The following is a 24,339-nucleotide window of genomic DNA, read 5'->3' as shown; positions in this document are numbered from 1 at the left end:
GACAGATCATGTGACCCTGGGAATCAGGGGAGGTGACATAAAAAAGGCATTTTTACGTAAGGAAACAAAGTGGAGTCTTATTAAAAACATCCTCCCATCTAGGCTTGAATGAGGGCTTTTACACATGGGCACGTGCGCAAAAATGCTCGCCGTTTCAGAGCGTATTTGCTAATGAACCAGTCAGGTTTTTTTTACTATTCAAACTCTGCGCTATTGCATGTGAGGTTTTAAAAAAGTAGGAATATAGGTCTTTCCCCATCTTTTCTCGCGCCTAGTAATATCGCACGAGAATCCTGCTAGTCCAAACAAAACCATTGAACTGACTTTCACACCCGCAAAACGCCCGAAAATCACGTCATCTGAAGAGGCCCTGAGATTGTGAGCTTCAAATCCTTTTTGTACTTTAAGAAGAGCACAGATTTTATATTTTTAGTCATATTGTGTGTTTTTGTTTGATTTTACTAACTTGTTATTAAATGGCGGACCCCACTGACTGCTGCCCAGTTTTGGGGTGGAAGAAAAAACGCTGCATGCGGTATCTTTCACAGGACGAAATAGCGATACAGACAGCATCTATTTCATTCTGTTTTTTAGCGCCAGAACGGTGAGCTCACAGGGCTACACTGCGATCTTTGGCCACGTGACCTCTGCCCTCCAGCCCTAGTCTAATGATTCATAAACATGGAATTGGCTGCAGAAAATAAATTATACAGCAAAACCAAAACTTATCTGTCAAAATAAAGAATCTGCCACTAGGTGGCACTACAGCCTCGTTATTTCTTCCTAGTAGAGAATTTTGCGCATGCGCACAAGTAACACTATATCGTGTCCCGCTTAGAAGTAGTGACGTTTCCGAGCGCGAGCTCTCGCTCTGCTTCTGTTCCACTGCGCACGCGTCATCCGAAAGCTTTGACAGGATTGGCTGCAAGCTTGACCAATGAAATTAGGACGTATAGTGAATGGACCCGGAAGTGCTGTAGCGGACGTCTACTTCCGGTGGAGAAGATGGAGGCGTTTCACCGGCTCCGGCAATTTGATGCTTATCCCAAGACGTTGGAGGATTTCCGAGTGAAGACGTGCGGCGGAGCAGTGGGTGAGGGCGGGGCTAAAGGCGTGAGGTAGAGGGGGGCTGCAGCAGCTGTGATACCGACCGTGGTGGACACTGACAGGCGGCAGGAGGGGACGTATAACGGGAGCCCAGCCCTATCTACCGGTCTGTTACCTCGTAGTGGCCGTATTGGTTGGTCCTCACAGCAGTATGCTCGGTGGGGGGCAGGGCAGCTGGTAACCATGGGAACGCCGACCACACAGATAGTTCTCCACATGAACCACGTGTTGTTTGGTCATCGCCGGGCGGACTGCGCCGACTATAATGGTGTCCGTTCGCTTTCACTCAGCTGCCCGGCTTGTAGACGGAAGAAAAAGCCTGCATGCCGCTCTTTCTTCTGGTGTTTCGTGCCAGATGTGCGACGCCAGCGCCGACCGCAGATGTGAAACCGCCCTTAAAGCCGTCTCACTCGGGCGCATGCGTAAAACACGGTGTGTATAACACGGTGAGCTGTGACTGCTGGGAGAATGGCGCCCTGTATCCCCGTTATCAGCGGAGCGTGTGATCGCCCGCCACTCGCGTCTCTGGGATGGATCAGCCTGGAGCTGCTCAGACAGAACGCGTCCGTGAAAGGGTGTAATTACCTCGACAATTAGTCATCGTGTCGTATGTGGAAGTCTGTAATTATAGAGCCGCGCTGGGGACCGTTCTCAGGACCGCAGGGTGCAGCTGTGACAAGGTGCCTTCTGGGTAATAGATTTATGGACTGTTCTATTGATGGGATATCTGCTCTTATCTCCCTTTGTGACCTCCGCTGCGACGGACCGACCCCCACAGCTGTGCGACCAGGAGGGGCTCTGGGTGCTCCTACATGGGCCGACCATACTGTCCTGTGTAAGGCCCAATGCACACAGCGATCTCGCAGTGGAATCAGACCCGGTCCCCTGGTGGTGACCCCTGCGGACCTGTCAGATGTGCCGGCTGGCGTGCCACTACTAATGCGCAGTGCAGAGAATGATGCGCCTTCACACTGGCGATGACGTGGATCTGCTGCGATTTCGAAATTGTTATTTCGGAATCACCGTGGAATGGACAGCTTCCATTGACTACAATGGAAGCCGTCTGTGTGAGGCTCGCACTAGAATAGGACATACTGCGATTTCCCCCCACCCGAGCAGAAAATCGCAGTTGCTTTCCGCTCCTGGGCATGGAAAAGCGTTTTGTATAGCATGTCTATGGGCAGTATTTACTGCGGGATCCGGTGGTGAATGCCCGCTCCAGATCCAGCTGTGCAAATAAGCCCAATGCCCACGGGTGTAACTGTGAGACCCGACACAGTGAGGGAGAAGTCATTTGTCACTTCATTCCAGCTTGGTGAAACGAGCAGTAAACGACGTCGCCCTCCGTATAAACAGGCAGATGTTCCTCTCTGAGCCACGGCCTGTTCACTCAGAATGGACAAATGTATCGATAAATGGGTTTGTGCTCCGATCAATGAATAATATATTAATATCTTGCGTAAAAATGAGTAAAGGTGGAACTCGCCTGGTGTGGAACGCCTGTCAGGTGACAAGCATCCACACCGCCAGTCCAAGGGGGCCTTTTTGAAAGTTAACCGATATCTGGATCCCGAATCCAAAGGGAGGGCGGCTGGAGCGCCCGCAGGACAAGGTGACCTCGCTCAAGAGCACAATGGAGGATGTAGTAAAAGTCTCCACGCTGCTTAGTAATTGGATAAAATGGTAGCCATCCCCGGCGTGCTCCGCCTCCATTCACTGGATGACTATTGCTCCTTTGTGAAAGCAGAGGAGTGACAGTCACAGGGACAACTGATGGGCGCTGCTGCTCCCAATTATCATCCCTTGTACAATTAGGCCTCATGTCCATGGGCGGGTAGGGTTCTGTGGGCGGGAGCCCCACCGCAGGATCCCACCCTGCCTCCGGCATGAGGACATTCCGGACATATGCGAGTAATCCGACGTTTCCTTAGTGCATGTGGGTGGGCCCTTCGGCCGGCACGACCCCTGCACGTGCGCAGTGGAGATTTAAAAAAAAAAAAAAAAAAAAAAAACAAATAAAAAAAATATATCTATCTATCTCTTGCTTTCCCACGGGACCCGCAGCAGTGTGAGACGGTTTCCATTGACTTCAGATGGTCCGGAAAACAAACCTGCATGCTTTAAGTTAGCTGTGGGCGCTCATGAATTGCCTATGGGCGGCTTGAACTCCGGATCATCCGTGCGGGTACGCCACGCGGATCCCGGAATTCAAACATGCCCGTGGACATGAGCGTGTCTTCATTTCTGTGAGACTCGCATCACATCATCAGAAATAATAGACCCAATGGGGGAGGTTTATTAAGACCAACACTTCATATACTGGTGGTATCCCCTTTGGCGCACGCCTCTTCATGTATTCGGTAATCCCGACTCCTCCGTTCACCGACATGGACATCTACACCAGCCAGGAGCCAGCATAGATTTCTGGTGTATTTTATGCCAGTTTTCAAATGTGTTGGACTGAGGGCGGCCACATTGTCTTTTTGGGAAAGCGACATATCTATCAAAACGTTGTGACCTTTTTGCACAAGCCGGGCTTCTACCAAATGTTGTAACGCCTGGTCTGCTGCAGGTTTGGCACGGCGCAGGTCACAGAGTAGATATTCCATCAATCTAGCGGACAGTTAGTAGATTTTCTTCTCTAGTATTCTCTGTATATGAACTGCACTTTTAAAGGAAGCAAAAAAAAAAAGTTTCCACAGCCGGAGGCTTCGTTAACACGAGCGCGAATATAAACTCTATTGTTTTGAATGGAGTCATGCACATGAGCGATATTTTCCTGCGAGGTAAAACAGTTGCTGCATCTCCTAGTTTTCGTGTCCCCTGGGACGCATCGCCCATTGTATTCAATAGGACAGTCAAACACATGGCATGCCAAGCGATGCGCCTGTGAGTGCGATGTGATGTCTCCTATCAGTGGAAAGCTCTTGCCGATCCTCGGCCACGCGTGAAACAAGCGCCTGAGGCTCGCAATTTAACAAAAGTGATGCAAGGCGTTTTTACATGAAAAACTGCTTGCATCCGCGAGTAAAACGCAGTATTGGCCTGTGTGAAGGTAGCCTGACTCTAAAAATTTGGGCAAGTGTTGTGGTCGCTGGGCAGCTTCCTTACTGGGTACAAGTGGTTGCGCTAGTTGCTGGGCAGCCACATGTAGCCCAATCTCAAATTATCGTAGGGATCTATGCTGATCGGAGTCCAGGCCGAGGACCTTGTCCGTATTACTGATGCAGAAATGTGCCCCTAATCTGCTCCTTCCCCACCAGTCTTACGCGGATAAAAAGGTCAGTAGTTTGCTCGTTCTAGCTCCCGTCCTAGTGCCCGTTACATATAACATCGGTCATCTGATTGGGTCCGCGGACGGCTCTTTGCTCCTCTCTACCCAATGATGTGGAGATCCCGTGTCACAGGGAAGTGATGTGTTTGTATAGAGGCGGTTGAGGACACAATAGCTTTAGGAACCGGAGACGCACCTTGGCAGAGCTGCTGTACTCGTGGCATTTAACCATTTGTTTGCATTTAGGCTGGTAACTTATTGTGAAGCCAGAAGTTGTGCTGGGGTGCAGGAATGGGGGTTATAAGAACAAATGCACAGGAAATCAGACTGGTTTCATATGGGATTACTGTGAGCAGATTGGGCTCTATTCCCACTGCATTCGAGCTTCACTTTAGTAGTATGAGACACTGACAGATGTTACTGTATAGGCGTGCAGTCACATGGGTTGTTTATGGGGCTCTGTAGCCGAAAAAAGTGTAATATGTTGTATTACATGGGAAAGCATTGCCCACTACTCCATACATAGAGAGCTGTATACTCATACTGCCAAAAGAACCCGGGTGACAGGAGCCATATGGATCTGTTCACAGTGTATGCCAACCGTAGTGCACAAATCAGCCTTAACCCTTGTAGGACTGTAATTGATTCATTGAATTTGAAACCGTTTACAACTATGGAACACGTATGTCCGTTGTTCCTCGAAGGGTTATTTATCCTCCTTTTATAAAGTGATGATTTTTAAATGTTACACACTGTTTGCTGACCGAACGTTCTTTTCCTTTCCCTTCTAGTTACGGTGATTAGTGGACTCATCATGCTGATCTTATTTTTCTCTGAGCTCCAGTATTTTCTCACTAAAGAGGTAAGCGTGAAGCTGTAAGTGATTGTCCTACACCTCATTACTGGGATGATCTGGCATAAATCTACCTTCCTCTGTTCTGGAGTCTACCACAAGTCTTATTTTATTTGGCCTTGTTCAAAGCAATGTTTAAATGCCAGTGTCAATGAAAATCTGTATACCTTCATTAACTCCTTTCACAGTGTTCTACGTGACGAAATTACGCTTGTGTGAGCCTGCTCCTAGCCTAGGTGCACACTTTACAAAAAAAAAAAAAAAGCATTGTTGTGTCTGCAACCGTGTACACCTCCATGTTTTTACTCCATGTGCTATCCATCTTTCACCTCTGCAAAAAAAAAAAAAATGAAAGGAGCCCAATTCGCGTTTTTTTTTTCCTTGCACCTTTAGAAATAAATAAATAAATGGAGAGCACCCATATTTTTTTTTTTTTTTGTTTGTTTTCTTTTCTGTTCCTTCTCCCCATTGACTTGAATAGGCAAGTCTCATCCATAAAACGGAGCAGAATAGTGCACACAGTGAGTTTTTTTTGTTTTTTTTCATGAAGTCCGTGTCTGTGAGAAAAAAACAAGTTAGTGTGTGTTGCCACATTGACTAGCATGGGTTCGAAGTGAGCTGGAGGCCTAAGCTATGTAAGATCTTACCCCAATGCATATTTGGTATTTCAGCCGCACTAAAGCGGCGCTGCTGATTAGAGCCACCTGATTGGCTCTTCGGCACCACGTGACTACACAGCGTGCACGCGGATTGCCTTAAGCAGCCCTGCTCTACACACTACAGTTAAGCAGCCGTGCACTACACACTATACTTAAGCAGCTGTGCACAGACCCCCATTTGGAGATGTGCACGAGTGCTACTTCACGGGACCCGCGAGGGGTTAGGGTTAGCACGGCTCTTCGTGCACTGATGCTTAAGTGTAGTGTGTAGTGTGTAGTGCACGGCTGCTTAAGGCAATCCGTGTGCACGCAGTGTAGTCACGTGGTGCCGAAGAGCCAATCAGGTGGCTCTAATCGGCAGCACTGCTTAAGTGCGGCTGAAATCCCAAATATGCTACCCCAACCCATCACCACTGACGTCTCGCTGGCTTTCCTGTTCCTGCTGAACCTCCCTTCCTAAAGGAGTTATGACGACCCAACGTTGGGTCTCATGAGACCCCAGCTATTCATCGGCTGAAGGGAGTCGGTGATTGCCTGCAACAGTTACATGGGCCTTATGTCGCGGACATCGTTGGTGGCTCCTTACATCGGGAATTGAAGTTCCCCAGGGACTTCCATTGATAAAGCACTGTGAGGGTTTTTCGATGAACTGCACTATTTCATCGTTACCATTTTTGGGTGTGTATGGCTTCTGTGCACACTTTTATTGCATCTTTTTTGAGTGGAGAGATGAGCAAAAAAAAAGCATTTTGGCATTTTTTTTTCAAAATTTTTTTTCTTGATTATCCACACACTGCATGATAAACTCTGTAAAAATATGGGTCGTTGTGGATGGGATGATACCATATGTGTGTGTGGTGGTTTGTCGTCTATTATTTATTTATTTTAATAAATATGGCTGTAAATGTGTTCTAATGACAAAGCAGCAGTACTTACCCTGGTGATCCAGCACTGCAGCCTCCAGCTCCTTATGTAGGAATGCTACCATCAAACCATTGCAGCCAATTGGAGGCCGCAGCGATCAGGTGTCGTCCTCTTGGCAGCATGGCTTCCAGAGTCTGAGCAGTGATGCCAGGAGAACAGCACATGACTGCTGCAGCCTATGGGAAGACCACAGGGCAGCAGCGTTGGGTTGCTTGGACAGGTAAGTACCTGCTGCTTCTGTTAACAGCTTTGCAGCTATAGTTTTGTGTAAGAGGGTACAATGGTGTTTAAGTATCTGTGGCGCTGGGTCATCTGTTTTTGTCTTGTTTTTTTAAATCTGTGCAGTAAACGGATTCCACAATTTATCTAATCTATTTGCTTCTTTTCAGGTTTATCCAGAATTATTTGTTGACAAATCTAGAGGAGACAAGTTAAAGATAAACATTGATATAGTGTTTCCACATATGCCTTGTGCCTGTGAGTAAAACCTCTTCTGTACTGTTCTTAGTTATCAAACAGGTTGTAATGTTGTAGCAAATCAGATTTATCATTACCGTGTGTTTCTGGCCCCCACCACTGCCAACCTGGTTAAAACATCCCTATAATCTATCTGGACTTAGTTGAAAAGGGCAATGAGGTGCGTGTATGTATGTGTAAAATATATATATATATATATATATATATATATATATATATATATATATAATTATAGTCCTTTTCCAGCTGTATAAGGCTGCCTGCAGACTGCCGGGTCGGATCCCGCTGTGAGAATTCTTGCAGTGGGATCCGACTCGAGCCCCTGCAGGGACCAGCGCGGCACTTACCTGCTCCCACGGCTTCGGCTCTGTGATGTTCCACACAGATATAGAGCATGCCGCAATTTGTTTTCCGCACAGTCAAATCGCGGCCGTCTGCATAGGATTGCGTTTTATAACACAATCCTATGGAAGCTTCCACGGGCATAAATTCTGCGGGAAATCCCGCCTGTGTGCAGGGGACCTAAGTGTGTCGCAGTTTATCCAGCAGCGAGTAGCCTAATCTCGCGACTACAAGTTGATCCTTTGCAGTTTGCTCATAGAAAGTATGTTTAGATTAAAAACTTGATCCACAGGTTTTGCAGTAGGATCTGGTAATGCACGGTTGGTGTGGTTTAAGACATCAGAATTGATTCCAATAGGTTTTATTGACCGTTTTCCTAACATTTTTCATTCTTTATTGATTTGTTACATTCCCATTCCTTCCCCCTGAAAACAAACACAGAATGCAGAGTACATGGCTCGTAGTGCGTGTACTGTGTAAAATGCAAGGAGATAATGATATAGATATCACAATAAACAGATTTGGATACCCCGATTCCCCGAAAATAAGCCCTAGCCTAATTTTTGAGGAGGCTTGATATATAAGCCCTAACCAAAAAATAAGCCCTAGTTACACTACATTAAAAAAAAATTACATTACCTAGCAGGCTCAGTCCAGGTTCCTCCTGCTGCTCTAGAGTTTCGACGTGGTCCCCGCAGTGCTCAGCCACTCGTGCAACATCACTTCTTGGTTACGGGATTCATAAATCCCACCTCCAGGATCGATGGCTGAACAGCAGTCGAAGAACTAATTACAGCCAATCAATGCAGCGCTCGATAAACTAATGCGGTGGCTGTGATTGGGCGTGGCTCAGACAGTTCATAAATCCTGCCTCTACAACACGATGGCTGTTGATTTGGCTGAGCAGTGATGAACCAATCACAGCCATCGCTTCCCGGTGTTGGAATTTATGAATCCCGTAACCAGGAAGTGATGCTGTTTGAGCGGTCAAGGACTGTGGGAACCGCATCGGAGCTGTGGAGAGCAGCGGGAGAGTCCGGGACCTAGTGCATCTTTTGGGGCAAAAATTAATATGACAGTGTCATATTTTTGGGGAAACACGGTATCTATAACAGACCCACAGGTAAATTAGAACAATAACCCATCTGAGAGGTTAAGTGACAGAAAAATCTTGGGGAATCAAATTTCCCAGCAGACAGTCATGTGCCAACGTAGCTGAAACTAAGCCAGGGTTCTCTAACGAGGGCGCCCAGACTTTCTGTAAGCACAATAGGGTGCTTCACCTTGTTGCTTTTGGATGTATATGTACGCTCTCCTGCATTGGGATTTGTATAGAGCGGGATCAGGAGTTGATCTCACTCCATACATAACTGGTGCTAGCTGTCTTTGACAATTAGTGGCCACTGTTATAGTGCTTCAGTTCCAAAGAATGTCAATGCTTGAATTCTACTATGTGGTGTAACTACAACAGAGGTATCAATAAATGGTAGTTCACATACAGTACCAAATACAGGCAGGTACGTTGCAGTTTACTTTGGGCAAGGCTTTTCTTTACCTGATCCTCTGACTTGTTTGTACGGCAGATCTGAGCATAGATGCGATGGATGTAGCGGGGGAGCAGCAGCTGGATGTGGAGCACAATCTGTTCAAGCAGAGGCTGGATAAGGATGGCAAACCGGTGAATTCAGAAGCCGAAAAGCATGGTGAATGCACTACTCGAACAATTGTTCATATGTTGTTGGAATTGCTGGTCCATATGAAACAGTAAAGGGTTTGTCCAAGTTATAGATCCTAGGTAAAACTCCTTCTGCATGCAGTAAAATAACAAATGGGCTTATACAAACTTCACGCTGTCTCCTGTGCTGTTGCAGAGTCCTCTGCATGTGTTTGTTTACAGGCTGCAGTCCCACTTGGTTTACGGGATGTCATAGGGCACTGCAGCCAATAACTGAGCTCGACGATCGATCAGCCTGTAAATGTGACGTCACAGGGGAGACTAGGAGCGGCAGTGAAGGAAACAGCGGAAACGGGGGTTATTAGCCTATTTGTTGCTTTACTGCATGCAGAAGGCATTTTACTTTTACTTTGACAACCCCTTTAACAAGCTGTAAAAAGCAAAGAAATTCTAGTAGGGTTGGGCAATATGGCCTAAAATTTATATCTTGTGGGGGTTCCCCCCCCCCCCCCCCCCCCCCAAATTTTCAAATTTAAATCTTGATATTATTTGCTAAACAAGCTAAAAGAATACCCAAATGCATTTTTTTTTCATAAGGGAATTTCGTGCATAGCAATTTCTTAATGTATACCCATTATCAGAATTATTCCATGCAATTCTGATTATCAGAATGAGGCTTTCAGAAAAAGCCCCTGTTTTAGTTAATGCTGTGACAGCCATTTGTCACAGAAATGTCATTAGAAAGGTAAACCTAGATCTATGGCTGCACACTGGAGGTTTTGTGGCCCTAAGGTGCTGGCAGGTCCCCTTTAAGGAATAAGGGTGCATGCCATAATGGTTTCACTATGCTGCATCACAGCTGCCAAAAACCGCATGGTGACAGAAGCCAACAGAACCGTTCCTTGTCATAAGTGATACTGACCAAAAGGTTTCTATTAGATTCCGTTACTTGGAGCGTAGAATAATTTAGCTGACTAGGTTATTCTGCACTTCATATATCACAAATGAACAGAAACCCTGTCAAACAGACACCAAAGTCAGGTCAGTTTCACTGATGACAGCGAATGGTTCCGTTTGTTTCCTTTTAAAGGTTATATCACATTTTTTAGCACCTGTGATGTAACCGCCTAACTGAACCGCACAGGACGGTGTAAAACTCTGGGAACGCTCCCTTAGGGCCCAATTACACGGCTGTAGGCGTTTTACATGTGCCCGCTGACGCTGTAAAAACACCTGAACGGCAAAGGGCCCAGCACATATACGCTGGGGCCACAATGCCGTGGGGCCTGGGGAGACATTTCCTCCCCCTAGCCGGCTCACCTCCTCCCCTCCGGCCGTTTGCAATGGGAGGAGGTGGAGCTAAGTTCCGGCCCCTTGTCTGCAGCCAGCAATGGGAGGGGTGGAGCTTAGGTCTGCCTCCTCCCATTGCAAACAGCGGCAAGGGGTGGAGAAGAGAAAGTTGAAGTTTAGCAGTCGCGCTGCTAAACTCCCTCCCACCTCCTCTCTCTGGCAGCTAGCATAGTCTCCCCTAGGAATCTATGCAGCTGCCGGCGATGATGTAAAAGCGCCTGGTCGGGCGCTTTTATGTCGTGGAAATAGTGAATCTACTCAATATCCGCAGAAAAAAAAAGCTTAAAAAGCCACCCAGATGGTGCAGATTTTAATACACATTTGCCCCAAAATCCGCTACTTGTGAACATGAACTTTTCGCTTGCTGTATGCAGTTGGTGTTGTCAAACATACTGTACCCGGGATTGCACAGCGCACTGAATGGGGCTATAACCAGGGCCTCCCTACTGGTCCCAGCCTGTCTGTTTACTTCCTTGCACCAATAAGTTCATGTACAGCATGGAAGTAAACTGAGACCGTTGCAGCAACAGGGGATTGAACGGGTGAATATAGTTTTTGGGTTTTTTTGTTTGTTTTATTAACTTTCCTGCTGTTGGCTTAATTTTGTTACATCTCAAACAATCTATTTAAAAGTACAAGATAATATCCGTGAACCTACTGCCTTCAGACGTGACCTACTCCCTGGTGTACTCGTACCACTGTTGAGGCTTTAGGGTCTTTACCACCCACTATAGACTTTTCATGTGTTCATTCCTTAGGGCCCTTTCACACGGGGCAACTGTCAGGCGCAATAGTGCCAAATAGCCAGCTTAGCAATAAATAGTTGCTGTGCTTTTACACGTGAGCGATCATCACTAAGTGAATGGAGGCGGAGCGGGCTTGGGGGTCTTCCCCGTTTGCCTCCTTCCCCAGTAAGGGCTCCTTCACACCGGTGATTGCGATGTCTGAGCGTTAGAGGTGCTTTTTCTTGCAAAAACATTACTGCCCCTTGTGATTTTTCTCATATGTCTTTTATTGTGAAGGACAATAGGAGTTTCTAATATTAAACGCATCACACAAAAATCACAGCTTGTACTTTGTGATGCGATAAAAAGGAGTCTCCATAGGAAAATGTGGGAGATTTAAAAAAAAAAAGGCAAAAGGAAAGTATGCGCTGTTTTTTTTTTTTTTTTCTCTTCACATCGCATGAGTGAAAGCATCGCAAATGGGAATGAAACCATTGAAGATCATTGCTTTCATAAGTCTGCGTTTTCACTCACTCTTGCATCACTCAAACACATGATTTTATCACTACTGTGAAGGAGCCCTAAGAAATAGGCCGTCATTCACAGATGAGCGATGACCCGTTTACATTTGCTAATTGTCGTTTGATTTTTATGTCTGTATAAACCAAACGGTGAACAAACTGTGGTTCATCAATCGGATCATTCAGCTCGTGCAGGCATTTACACTGAATATCATTTAGATTTCCGCTGTCCTACAAGAATCTGAATGTATCGTTCAGTGTTTAAAGGGCCCTTATTGGTGTTTTATTGAATATCTTGTTTGTTTTCAGATCTAGGAGAAGTGGAGGAAGAAGTAGTGTTTGACCCAAAAACATTAGATCCAAATCGCTGCGAAAGCTGCTATGGCGCAGAAACTGATGATATTAGGTATTTATATAGAATACACACCTATAAAAAATGCATTACTTGAAAAATTCTCAATAAAAACCGATTGAACAGTAAAAAAAAAAAATGCATCTTTTTTTCTAAAATGCACAATCATAACTCCCCTTGTATCTTCTGCAGGTGTTGTAACACATGTGACGATGTTCGAGAAGCTTACCGTAGGAAGGGGTGGGCGTTCAAGACCCCAGACTCAATAGAACAGTGTAAACGAGAAGGGTTCAGTCAGAAGATGCAGGAGCAGAAGAATGAGGGGTGTGAGGTGTACGGCTTCTTAGAAGTCAACAAGGTAATGTCTTTGCTGGAGCTCTGATCTAGTCCGGCTTCAGTCATAATATTAGTGTCCAAAAAGTACGCAAAGCAGGGAATAGAAGGGTAACTCCATAGTGCCACCTATTGGAAGGTGACTCCCCTGTAAGTTAGTAAGATCTATCGGGAGGTCACCTTCCATAAGGTGGCGATGAGGAGGTACCTTTCCATTTCCTGCTTTGCATACTTTGTCCCCAGGAAGCATTGCATTCCTAAACAAGCTTGGTGTTCTCCTCACGGAGAAACTTTCTTCCTTATGTCCAAAATAACTCCTCATTTGACTTCTCTTTCAATTTAGGTTGCTGGAAACTTTCATTTTGCCCCTGGAAAAAGCTTCCAGCAGTCACATGTCCACGGTAAGCATTGCATTGCCTGTAATGTAATTGGTTTATATCAGGTTGTGGATTATTTGTGCTCTACAGCTCAGTTTTTGGATCTTGCCTCTTAAGAGCATTAATCATGTGTTGTGCGTTTGAATGCCCAGAGCAAGCTAAACAGGATCTGAACAGGAAGATAAACACGGAGACTATGTGGGCTGGGAGAATGGGGACGGGTTCTTATTCTTCAACCTTTCTTGTCCTGTAAATGACTCTGTACGGTGGATCGGCTGTTTGCATTTTGTACTGTTGCTTTTTGCTCTTTATGTGCAGTTTGCTGAACGGATTGGTTAATATTTAGTGTGTGCGCTTTGTATTGCGTTTGTGTTTGCTGGGGGGCATCCACTAAGTTGTAAAAAGAAGAAACAACTAAAAATGGGAAAATTAATCTGACATTGTTCGCTTGTTGAAACGATTAATTGGCTCACCTGAAACGGCCCTTAGTTCATTGGTTTTACCTATTTCTTACTGTCTGCCTGTCTTTCCTATAATGTGGCTAACCCCCTCCGATCAGTCATGTCTGGAGACGGCTCTGTTTGACGGTAGCAGCTACTGCTGTGTAATAAAGAATGCATTTCTCTCTTCTCTTCCTGCCTTCTTCTCTGTGCAGTACACGCTGTTGAGAGTAAGTCTTTATAACCTCATTATTACACCGGTTACCCTTGTGTGTTGCTGTATTGTAACTTTCATTCTCTCAGTCCACATAGTCTACCAGTTTAGTGTCCTGGATGAACTTTTATAGGACTGTTTTTCTGAATTAGAGGAAACTAACTTGTGACATGTTGGTAATGTTTCTGAATAATGTTAGTGTGTGGAAGTCTCTGCTATAATATTTCCTTTTTTTTATTTTTAAGTCATTGAGTAAATGTAATAAATGCACTTTGCACCCGGGGCTCGGTTCATATTTTGCGACTGATCTAACTGACTTCAGTTTGTCACTGGCAAATATAGTACATCTCATGGGCTTTGAGATTCTGGATTGTGCAGTTTTGCTAGTCAGTTTGTTAGCCTCCTAACTAATTGTGAAACCGGTAAAGCCTTATGTTAGGGCTTCTTGACGTGGGTGGGAGTCACGTGATTGTGCTGTCCATATGTCCAGGGAAGTTCACACGGACCCATAATAGTCGGCCTATTCATACATTTGGTCTGTGTAGCGGAAAAGAGCATCAGTAAACTCTATTCTAGTCCAGTTTTTACAGACGAGAATACCGCATTGGGTGCATCCGGATCCAACACTGGATTGGCTGTGTGAAAAAGGACTGCTCAGGATATCGCCAGAGTAACTCTGATCTCTTGAAGTGTTACTGTTGTCGTCAGGGCCTATTCACAATGGTGAGCCCTTGCTGGGTCTGAAAAAATTTAAAAAAAACATAGGACCAGACATGGATGCTGTCAGATGTTCACCAATCTCTTAACGTTAATGGGCTGTTCTCATCCATGAATGTGGACCAGGATAACACATACGGCACAAGTATGAGTAGCTTCGTCTATTATGGGTCTGTGTGAACTCTGTTGGACACACCTACATGACTCACACCTGTGTGAATAAGCCCTTAGACTGGGTGCACACCTTCTGAGTGTGCAAGTTGTGCCCAAGGGGTTTGGAAGTAACTCTCATTGGACAGCGCTTGCACACCTGTCCGTGTTCTGTCCAAGTGATAAGGACATAGGAATAGGACATGCAAATGTTTTTTCATGCCAACAGTTGTTCCACGTGAGTAAAACATTAATATGCATAGCCTATAATGGGGCTATGTGCTGCCCTTGAATCAATACTGATAATACATGCTGGAGATCTTAGTCGGAGCTCCAGCTTTTGCAGTTGGAATACAGATAGTAAAATGCCCCGGTGGTATGACCATCTGAAGGTGGACAGTTTTAAGGCTTCACTTTTTTTCCCATCAAAAACCCTGTGAAGAAACGTTCTCACTTTTAATAGGAAAAGTTACCGTATATACCGGCGTATAAGGCGACGGGGCGTATAAGACGACCCCACAACTGTCACCTTATACGCCGGTATACAGTGGAGAAAAAAAAATAAATTCATTACTCACCTCCCACGGCGTTCTGTCGCGCTCCGGCAGGATGTCGCTCGCTCCGGCAGGCTGTTGCTCGCTCCTCGTCCCGGCGCAGCATAGCTTTCTGAATGCGGGGCTTGAAATCCCCGCTTCCAGAAAGCTAATACACACGCCGGCAGCCATGACATCATTGAATGGCTGTGATTGGCTAAAGCACACGTGGCTTCAGCCAATCACACTATTCAATGACATCATTGAATGGGTGTGATTGCTAACACGTGCGCCTTCAGCCAATCACAGCCATTCAATGATGTCATTGAATAGTGTGATTGGCTGAAGCCACGTGTGCTTTAGCCAATCACAGCCATTCAATGCTGTCATGGCTGCCGGCGTGTGTATTAGCTTTCTGGAAGCGGGGATTTCAAGCCCCGCATTCAGAAAGCTATGCTGCGCCGGGGACGAGGAGCGAGCGACAGCCTGCCGGAGCGAGCGACATCCCGCCGGAGCGCGACAGAACGCCGTGGGAGGTGAGTAATTTTTTTTTTTTACACTTTTTTTTTTTTGTATTACCGGCGCATAAGACGACCCCCGACTGCAGAGCAGATTTTTCGGGGTTCAAAAGTCGTCTTATACGCCGGTATATACGGTACGTAAGGAGCATTGATTTCTGTAGTAAGAATTTACCTTTCTTGAATTATAAATGTACCAGATTTTTCTGACTATGACGCAGATTTTCAGCAAGATAAATTTTTGCTGAAAACCATCTGCGCTCTATCGTATAGGGGCAGGGGGGTCTGATAGATCCAGAGGCCCCTGACCGCTGCCTTAATGATCCAGCAGTGTGCTGATACATGGGAGAACTCTGCAGTCATACATGCCGTGGCTGCACAATCTTCAATCTCCCTGCCTGATCAGTCCCCTCCAGCAGATAGTGCTGGAGATCACCCTCATATCCCCCCTGGGGTGCAGGTCCTCCTCTGTACACACAGGGATAGACAATAGCAAAGATCAGAAGGCTTACAGTCGCAGCAGAACTTTGATGTTAAAAACATGTGATCAGGAAGCAGCAAGTGGGGGTCATGTATTACTACACTTGTATGTAGGGATTTAGTGTTAATAATTTGGTATTTAACGTGCCGCTGCATGTGTGCGTGTAGCAGAGCTGTGTGCAGGCATGTGCAGCAGAGCTGTGCGTGTGTTGTGCGCATGTACAATGTGCATGCAGCAGTGCTGTGTAATGTGACTTTATGTGTTTGCGTCACTGTCTGAATGGACACACTAGGTTTAATAGAGGCTGCCCACTGTTAACCACCCTTTTCCATACTAGTATACCAAATTAATGATGGTAGCCCCTCCATTTTGTTGGAACCCTAGAGACTTTTAATTTTGTATGAAATATTTTTCCCTCTTTTCTGCTGTCTAAACCTGGGGGCGTCTTATAGCCTGAAAAATATGGTGATGGTTTATCTGTTTTTTATTTTTTTTCCTCCTCTTCAGTTCATGACCTGCAAAGCTTTGGACTTGACAATGTAAGTTCTTGTATATACTTGTATTCAGCTAATAGCATGTTTGTGTAAATTCGGACTAAAATCGGGGTTGAATTCTCTGCATGTGGGCTTATGGTTTTGTACAGAGGATGTATATTTATTGCCAACGAGCGGCTGATGGGAGGGTTTTCCTGATCTCGGAGGTAGGGTTCCCCATCCTGTCCTTGGAGTTCTGAGATGTGTTACAATTTACTTCAAATGAAATATCCTAAACATAAACCCATTTCCCCTACAGATTAATATGACGCATCATATTAAACATCTCTCCTTTGGACGAGACTATCCAGGTCTAGTGAACCCTCTGGATGGGACGAGTGTGTCCGCTGTACAGTGTAAGTGGAAATCTTCTTTTGTGATGTGGTTGTCTTGATGTAATTAAAGTACAGGTCATTGATATATCGGTGTGGGTTCACCTTCCGTCACATCAGTCAGTACATTAGTGCACACAGAACTCCATGTGTGATACCTTCCTAGGCAAGATGATGGTGGAATGTAGCTGGCCGCAATCACCACTCACCTGTTCTCTGAATGTCGCAGGTTGCAGACTTCTGAGTAAAGTTGCCCATACATCTCCAGTAGGTATTGGTCAAACTCTCGGTCGGCCGGCAGCCATTTCCCTGACTCCCACATACACTTGAACGCTCATATGTATTGCGTAAATACTGTAGAGAAAGCTACAGACCACAGCTCTGGCAGCGTCTTACATTCAAGGGGGTTAAAAGGATCCACCCTTTAAATTTCAGCGTGTTCAGTCCTTCTTTTTCCTGACCTACTCTGTCAGAGGAAAGTCAGGAGGCCCCTGTACACACAATAGTTTGCCAGTCCTGCTGAAATTGGACAGGAATCTAATGTGTATGGGGACTTCTAGTGTTATAGTAAATGGCACTTAAAGTTGGCGAAACCCACAGCTGGTATGTGATGAGACTGTGGAATAAGCTAGAACTTTTAACGCCTGCTGGGGTATGTTCACACGTGGCTTATTCGCTGCAGCTTTTTCTTCAGGTTTGCAACTTAATGTGATTCAAAGGGGTCTTTAGGGCAAAAACTATTGATGCCTTATCTTCGTGATAGGTCATTAGTAGATAATCTGCAGCAATTAGCTGATCATCCAACCTGCTGTCATGGCAGTAGGGCTGGGTGTAGTCATCGTGGTCGGCAGTGGAAGTGGCAACCCCGGCGTTGGAGGCAGAAGTGTAATAGGAGGCTTGAGCTCCGATTGTGGCTATGCCACTTCCACTCCTGACCACGATGACTACATCCAGCCCCGCTGCACTGACCGCAAGGAATCCCGAGAAGTGGATCCCTGGCATTTTAACTGTTGATGACCTACCCTGCAGATGGGTCATCAATAGTTTTTACCCACAAAACCCTTTTAAAGAAATTTCATGAGTAAATCGGCCAGCAGTGGAGATCTCAAAACTGCAGCATGTCATTTTATGCTGCTGACTTTCACCCTTGGCTCCCACATGTGGGTTTTTATGTGGATATTTCGCTGTGGAAAATTTGCACCCTCGTAAATATAGTTTTATGCAGTAATGGATGGGTTAAAACTGAAAAGAAGCCCCATTGCTGGAATACCCCTCTTAAGTGATTTAGCCTGCTGTGCTAGCAGCACATTCAAACTTCAAGCAGGAGTGTTGCAGATGGTACAATGCTGCAGGCTGTTCAGGGGGGTGCAGGCTGCGGCCATTGACTTTCAGTAAAGCTTTATCTTAGTTTTTTTTCTTGCTTATTGTGTATAGCAATATTTCTTACAAATCAGACTAAGGCCGCCTGCAGACGCCCGGGTCAGATCCGGCTGTGAGAATTCTCGCAGCGGGACCCGACCCGAACGCCTACAGAGAGCAACACGGGACTCGCCCACTCCCGCAGCTCTGGCTTATTCATGTGCCAGCAGCCGGTGGGTGACGTTTCTGTGCGGGGCTCTGCGAGCCCGCACAGAAATAGAGCATGCTGCGGTTTGTTTTCTGCGCGGGATTTCGCACAAACAAATCGCAGCCTTCTGCATAGGATTGCGTATTGTAATGCAATCCTATGCAGGCGTGTACAGGCGGAAATTCTGCGGGGAATCCCACCGCGGAATTTCCGCCTGTCTGCAGGTGGCCTAAGACTCATCTAGCAGAAAATGGTGCCGATTTCCTGTAGCGTAAAATCCACATCAAAACTGTGACCGTTTCAGAATCCGCACCAGCAGCCTGGATTTACACGTTTTATGGTTTTGGTGTGGATTTTTCACTTCAGAAAATCTGCACTGTTTTCGGCTACATGTGAACGTACCTTGAAGGAGTTACTAAACTTGTATTTTTAGGTCTAGCAACTCTGTTTTCTTAAGGCTATTTCTTAAATATATATATATTTGTTTTATAGCATCTATGATGTTCCAATACTTTGTGAAAATTGTCCCGACAGTATATGTGAAAGTAGACGGAGAGGTAAGAAACTGCAACCATTTAGATCCAAAGTAGCTGTACTGCGTGACTGAAAGCGTGGAGTTGGACTAGTTTTCTACATTGGCATTCAGAATATTCTGTTACTCCGAGATCTCTGCAGAGCCTAGTAGATGGGTCCGTATATCAACTATGGATTAAGAGAACCTCAAGAGACTGACTTCTATGTGTGGCTCTCCTTGCTGGGGCTGTGCCCACTTTTTATCAGTGGATGGCTAGATAGGAGTGATCTGTCTATTCTCATCCACCCTTGTTTTGAAGGTGAAATGAACAGTTTTCTGCCTTTTAGAATATCCACCACTAGAGGGAGCTTGCTGAATGCTGTGATGTTGTTGAGTTCAGTGTGTAAGCAGTATGCTCCTAATCTCCCTCTAGTGGTGACTGCAGGAAGCCAGCCTGTAGCCTTTTAAAACAGCGGTGTAGAACCTGCGATCCAGGGGCCACTTGCAACTCACAATGCCTTTTCTGTGCAGTCCCCATCCAGACACAGAAATACTTGCCTGTATGTGGCTGCCCACATGTCGTTCCAGCTCCTGAGCTATGCACGACTTATCTCTCTGATGTGAAAAATACAAGTACAGTACTAATAGTGCCAAACTCTTATCTCCTGATTATATGGAGGAACCAAAGATGGCCTCCTGCTTGTAGTGCTGATTGGGGAGAAGTAGACTCCTATTTCCAGATGGGTGCCAGCTGCTTGCCCAGGACTCCCTCCTATCGCACATCTTTTGATATGCCATAAGGGTCTCAAACAGAACTACCCCTTTTAAAATTCTTAGGAGTGGTTCAATATGACAAGGGGGCCTTGGACAAGAGAACATTGTGCACCCCTACTTTATAACTATGTCTGTGCACGGTATTAGCAGCTCTATGACAAATATTAAGGTGTCATGTCCATGGGCATAATTCATTTAGCAAATCCGCAGATCAATCAAATGCAGCATGCTTCACTTTAACATGGATCACACGCGGATAGGCCCCATTGATCTCTATGGGTGCGGGAGAGCTGCAGTGCAAAAAATAAAAATTTAAAGCCGAAATCCACCACATGTAAATATACCCTGAAAAGCTACCTGGATAAGTCCAGACCCAGGTGTGTTTACCTGCATATAAGACTAGAATGACGCTGAAGTGCTGTGTGTAGATTAAAGGGAGAACAAGTAATCCGCAGCTGCCTGAATGAATGCAGCAAAAGGTGTTTAATTAAACAGTTAATTTCTAAGTGTCCTTGACAAGTACATTTTTGCTACAATGAATATTTTAAACTTCTGTTCTCCTTTTCTATTGCAGGCATTACGCACCAATCAGTTTTCAGTGACCAGACATGAAAAAATCGCGAATGGTGCGATTGGTGATCAGGGTCTACCAGGGGTGTTTGTCCTGTATGAGCTTTCTCCAATGATGGTAAAACTGACAGAGAAGCACAGGTGAGATCTTCGGGCCCTGCCTGGGCTTTACTCCTGCCTTCCTGTATGGATGCAGGTGTGTAATATGTTACTCCTTATTCTAGATCATTCACTCACTTTCTTACTGGAGTGTGTGCCATTATCGGAGGAGTGTTTACAGGTAAGTCATGCAGTTGAAGGTTAAGACTAGTTAAAGCTACGGTCACTAATAATCTGATGCCTATGGATATTATTAAATGCTGTTTGCATTGTCTCCTCTGACTCTTTACTTTCATAACGCAGTTGCAGGACTTATTGATGCACTCATCTACCACTCCACACGTGCCATTCAGAAGAAAATTGAACTTGGGAAAACCACATAATGGGGAGGGGATAAATAAAAAGCCGCTTCCTGCCATCTCCAGAGACTGGGATATCTGCACAATGGAAATCGGGAAGGGGACCTGTTGTCTTTTTGGGAAAAGCACCATGAAACAGATTTCACTTGCCTTTAGCTGGAGCCTGCATTGTTTCCCACGGAAATATTTTACGCCTAACATGCACTGTACTAAAGGCAGCTGCTGGTTCATTCTGCATCACTGGTGAGGTCTTCTCTAGTGTAATGACACCGAGGGGAGCCGACTGCAGTTCTCTCCAGTGATCTCTGGAGATAATGACATCTTTGGTGGATAATCAGCTTGTTTTTCTGTAACTGGAAGACTCCACTGCTGTTCTCATCCAGATTCTGAGAACGGCTGCCTCTGCCGGGGGTTGGCGATGGCTCTGCACACTTGCTACTTTTTTCAGTAGGGTACAAGGAGGACCCGTTCTTCATATTAAACCAGATGTACCATATTTTTTAAACCGATGACTTAAAAACAACAAGATGACTTGTAATCGTGGATCTCATTATTGTTGTACAGCCATTAAATTAACAGAATGAATGTTTCTTTTAAGTTGGCATACGGAGCTGGTTATTAATTACATTGCAATATTTGCAACAGGGCTCTTAATTCTCGTGTGTTTGCAAACTACTCTGTGGTATAAAGTTTAATGTATTTGTCAATCTTTTCGCAATTTTATCTCCTATCAGGTTTGTCCTTTTCAGCTTAGGATTTCTTACCTCTTGCTGGCAGATCTTGGGTGGCTCTTTTCCTGTGAGACATGAAGAAGGATGTCAATGGGGGATTACAGAAATGGCGTAGCACAGCGTGCTATGCTGTTTCCGCAGCTCCCTTTCACTTCAGTGAAAGCTATGGAAACTACGCACGGCTCTTTCCGTAGTCTCCAGCCGGGTGGCTGGTAGTCATGGCGGTGGTTTCCCATCTTGGCTTTTCAAAGCCAGGATGGGAATACCACTTTAAAGGAAGTCTGTCATAATATGAAGTCATAAGTCGGCCCCAGCAACAGATGGGGTACTATGAAGAGCTGTATACCACCTTAGATGTACCTGACAATGCAACCTTCACTGAGAAATCACTTGTTTTCTGCACGCTGTATGATAATGAGTTGCAAACCTTTTGAAGGGCCGTCTTGCAGCTCTTACTGGTTCTCTGCTCCATCTACTTCGTCTTACTTCTGCGTCTCTGCTCCATCCACTCTTGTTTGTAAATGTGAATTACAAGGCAAGTAGAAGGTCTGGAGAGGATTCGGATGAGAGAATCGGGACCAGTATGAGTGGCAGGACCGTTCATTGGACACTTTGCAGGTCATTAGTATACAGGGCTGCATTATCGGGTCCGATCACAATTCTCTCCTTAATGCCCATCTATTGTTGGGGCTTATTTATGTGCTTCTTATGCAATGACAGACAATTTTTTTAAGATAATGCATCTGTACTACAGACCGATGTACAATAATAAATATTAAAAACCATACATACGATACTGATAGTATGTCATGGCTGGTGAAGGGGAAGGTACGTGACTAAAGGCCCTTTTACATGCAATGATTACCGCTCAAAATTTGTTCAAACGTCCGAAAATGACCTATAATCATGTAAACAAGGGCATTGTGCATTTTTTTTGCTTGACTTATGGATTTTAGTTCACTTAAAATCCATTGTTAAGCCACTGAAAGTCTGAGCAAATGCATTCCATTTGAATGTATTTCACTCCTCTTTCAAAAGACTGCAGGATGTTCTCCTCGTGTCCGGTTTACACAAGCCTCAAGGAGAACAATGGAATATGCCCGCAGCTGTTTGCACATAGGATAACTATGGAAAGTACAGCCCGATGTACATAAGTGGAAAATCGTATAAAAATCGCGGTAAGATAATGCTCCCGCAGTATATCACAGCGCCCGGGGACAGACGGCCCAACTGGATACTATGGGTGATGTGCCAGTAGTGCTATAGTTTGCAAAGTGCCCATCAAGGGGAACATAGTTCATTTTTCAGAGGCTTGTAGATGCCATTTAAGTGAACCAGGCTGAGCTGCACTACCAGATACAGTGACATGTGGATGCTTGTGTGAAAATGAAGGGCCACTTGGTGTTAGACCGCTACACTCCACAATACTGTAGAACGTCAGTGTTATTACTGATAATTTGTTATTACAGAAAATCAATTTAAGGGTGGAATTACATGGGCGAGCGCGATGTCACACTTATATTGCTGGCATTTTAGCCTGCGAGTGCAATATGTTTTGCGACAACAAGGCATCGCATTGTCAAACGTGCTTTTGCAATGTGAATATTGCATGTTAATCCTTCAGGAAAAACAAGAAAATCACATCGTACTTGAAAAGTGTGTGTGTGCGCGCGCGCGCGCGTGTGTGTGTGCGCGTAAAAAATAGAACATGCTGCAAGTTTTCTACATCGGAGCATCAGGGCTCATTCACACGCGCGTAGAGCGAAAAGCCTGCTGCTAACAGCGCTGTTAAGATTGCGTGAGCATGCTGCTTCAAGCTCCAAGAAGTAGCCCATTCACACGCTCTGAGGTGCGGGCTACGGGCTTTCAAGGCTCCTATAGGAGTGTATGGAAAGCACGCAGCAAAGATGGGACATCTTTGTGCGCACCTCGGAGCCGACATGCGAGTTTGCACTCGCATGCCATATCTTTGTTAGCTGCACGCAGTTTTGCGCTCCTAACAATCATTCATGTGAACACCTCTAGAGGAACCTATTGAGTCTGTTCCTCAGTGCAGCCTCTCTGCAACCCCTACACTGAGGGGGATAATGGGATTAGTAATATAGCAAAGTCTGTTCTAGGACATTCCCCCCACACCTTTAATAACTAACCTGGAACTACACTCTTACGGTACTAAACCTTACTTTCTGAATGTGGAAGTCCCCTCTGAAGAAAAGGGTTAAATTACATGTGTAATTAAATGTTTTTAAAAATACCTGTTATACATCCCCTGAAGTTGGGTTTCAAGCATTTCCACTATTTCTCAGCCTAAAAATCTACCTAAACGTGTATTCTACAAAGGCGATCTGCTGAGGATATGGCTTAGGAGTTTGCACTTTGGGCTGACTTCATGCGCCAAATAAAAGGCAAAAAGTGCAAACTACAATACAACCACAGTGTGCGGTGAAGACGGCCATATTAATCAGCGGCTGCAGGTCTGACAATGAACACGCAGTCTTAGCGCATTTGCTGCAGATTTGCCATTTAGACTAATGGTGTTTATGAATAAATATGTCTACATGTTTGAGCAGGTGGTCTCCAATTCTTGCATGGATGGCGTTGGAGGAATCTTTTTGCAGATATATATCTATCTGCAAATGGGATGCTGGGATGGTGGCTGTATATATGGATATACATAAGCTGCATTTGACTCCTCTCTAGTCCATCCCTGCAAAGTTTTAAAACTTAGATTTTCAAAAATGCTAAACCAGTTGCTATGAGCGACAGACCGCTGACATCAGCATGTCTGTCATTATATCCTGCCCCTTGCTGCCCGGACCGCTTAGAAGACCTGATAGT

The 24,339-nt window shown here is 45.3% G+C and overlaps 1 protein-coding gene across 1 annotated transcript; it reads left to right on the top strand.

Moving 5' to 3' along the window:
* Nucleotides 1-968: 968 nt before the first annotated feature.
* On the top strand, nt 969-21,488 carry ERGIC3 (ERGIC and golgi 3). Its single transcript, XM_066586282.1, has 13 exons — nt 969-1,093; nt 5,173-5,243; nt 7,207-7,294; nt 9,220-9,339; nt 12,217-12,313; nt 12,452-12,617; nt 12,936-12,993; nt 16,530-16,561; nt 16,815-16,911; nt 18,947-19,011; nt 20,317-20,453; nt 20,537-20,592; nt 20,715-21,488. The coding sequence occupies exons 1-13, from the start codon at nt 1,006-1,008 to the stop codon at nt 20,792-20,794; spliced, it is 1,155 nt and encodes a 384-aa protein (XP_066442379.1). The 5' UTR covers nt 969-1,005; the 3' UTR covers nt 20,795-21,488.
* The last annotated feature ends 2,851 nt before the right edge of the window (nt 21,489-24,339 follow it).

This window comes from Eleutherodactylus coqui, chromosome 13 (genome assembly GCF_035609145.1).
Source record: "Eleutherodactylus coqui strain aEleCoq1 chromosome 13, aEleCoq1.hap1, whole genome shotgun sequence".
Taxonomy (NCBI): domain Eukaryota; kingdom Metazoa; phylum Chordata; class Amphibia; order Anura; family Eleutherodactylidae; genus Eleutherodactylus; species Eleutherodactylus coqui.
This window is presented reverse-complemented; position numbering and strand designations above follow the sequence as displayed.

What these genes read in the sequence shown, in the direction of transcription:
- ERGIC3 (XM_066586282.1), top strand. Translation starts at nt 1,006, where the DNA reads ATGGAGGCGTTTCACCGGCTCCGGCAATTTGATGCTTATCCCAAGACG. An exon ending in TCCACATATGCCTTGTGCCT is followed by an intron (nt 7,295 to 9,219) that starts GTGAGTAAAACC and finishes TTTGTACGGCAG; the next exon opens with ATCTGAGCATAGATGCGATG. An exon ending in GAGTGTGTCCGCTGTACAGT is followed by an intron (nt 16,912 to 18,946) that starts GTAAGTGGAAAT and finishes TTTGTTTTATAG; the next exon opens with CATCTATGATGTTCCAATAC.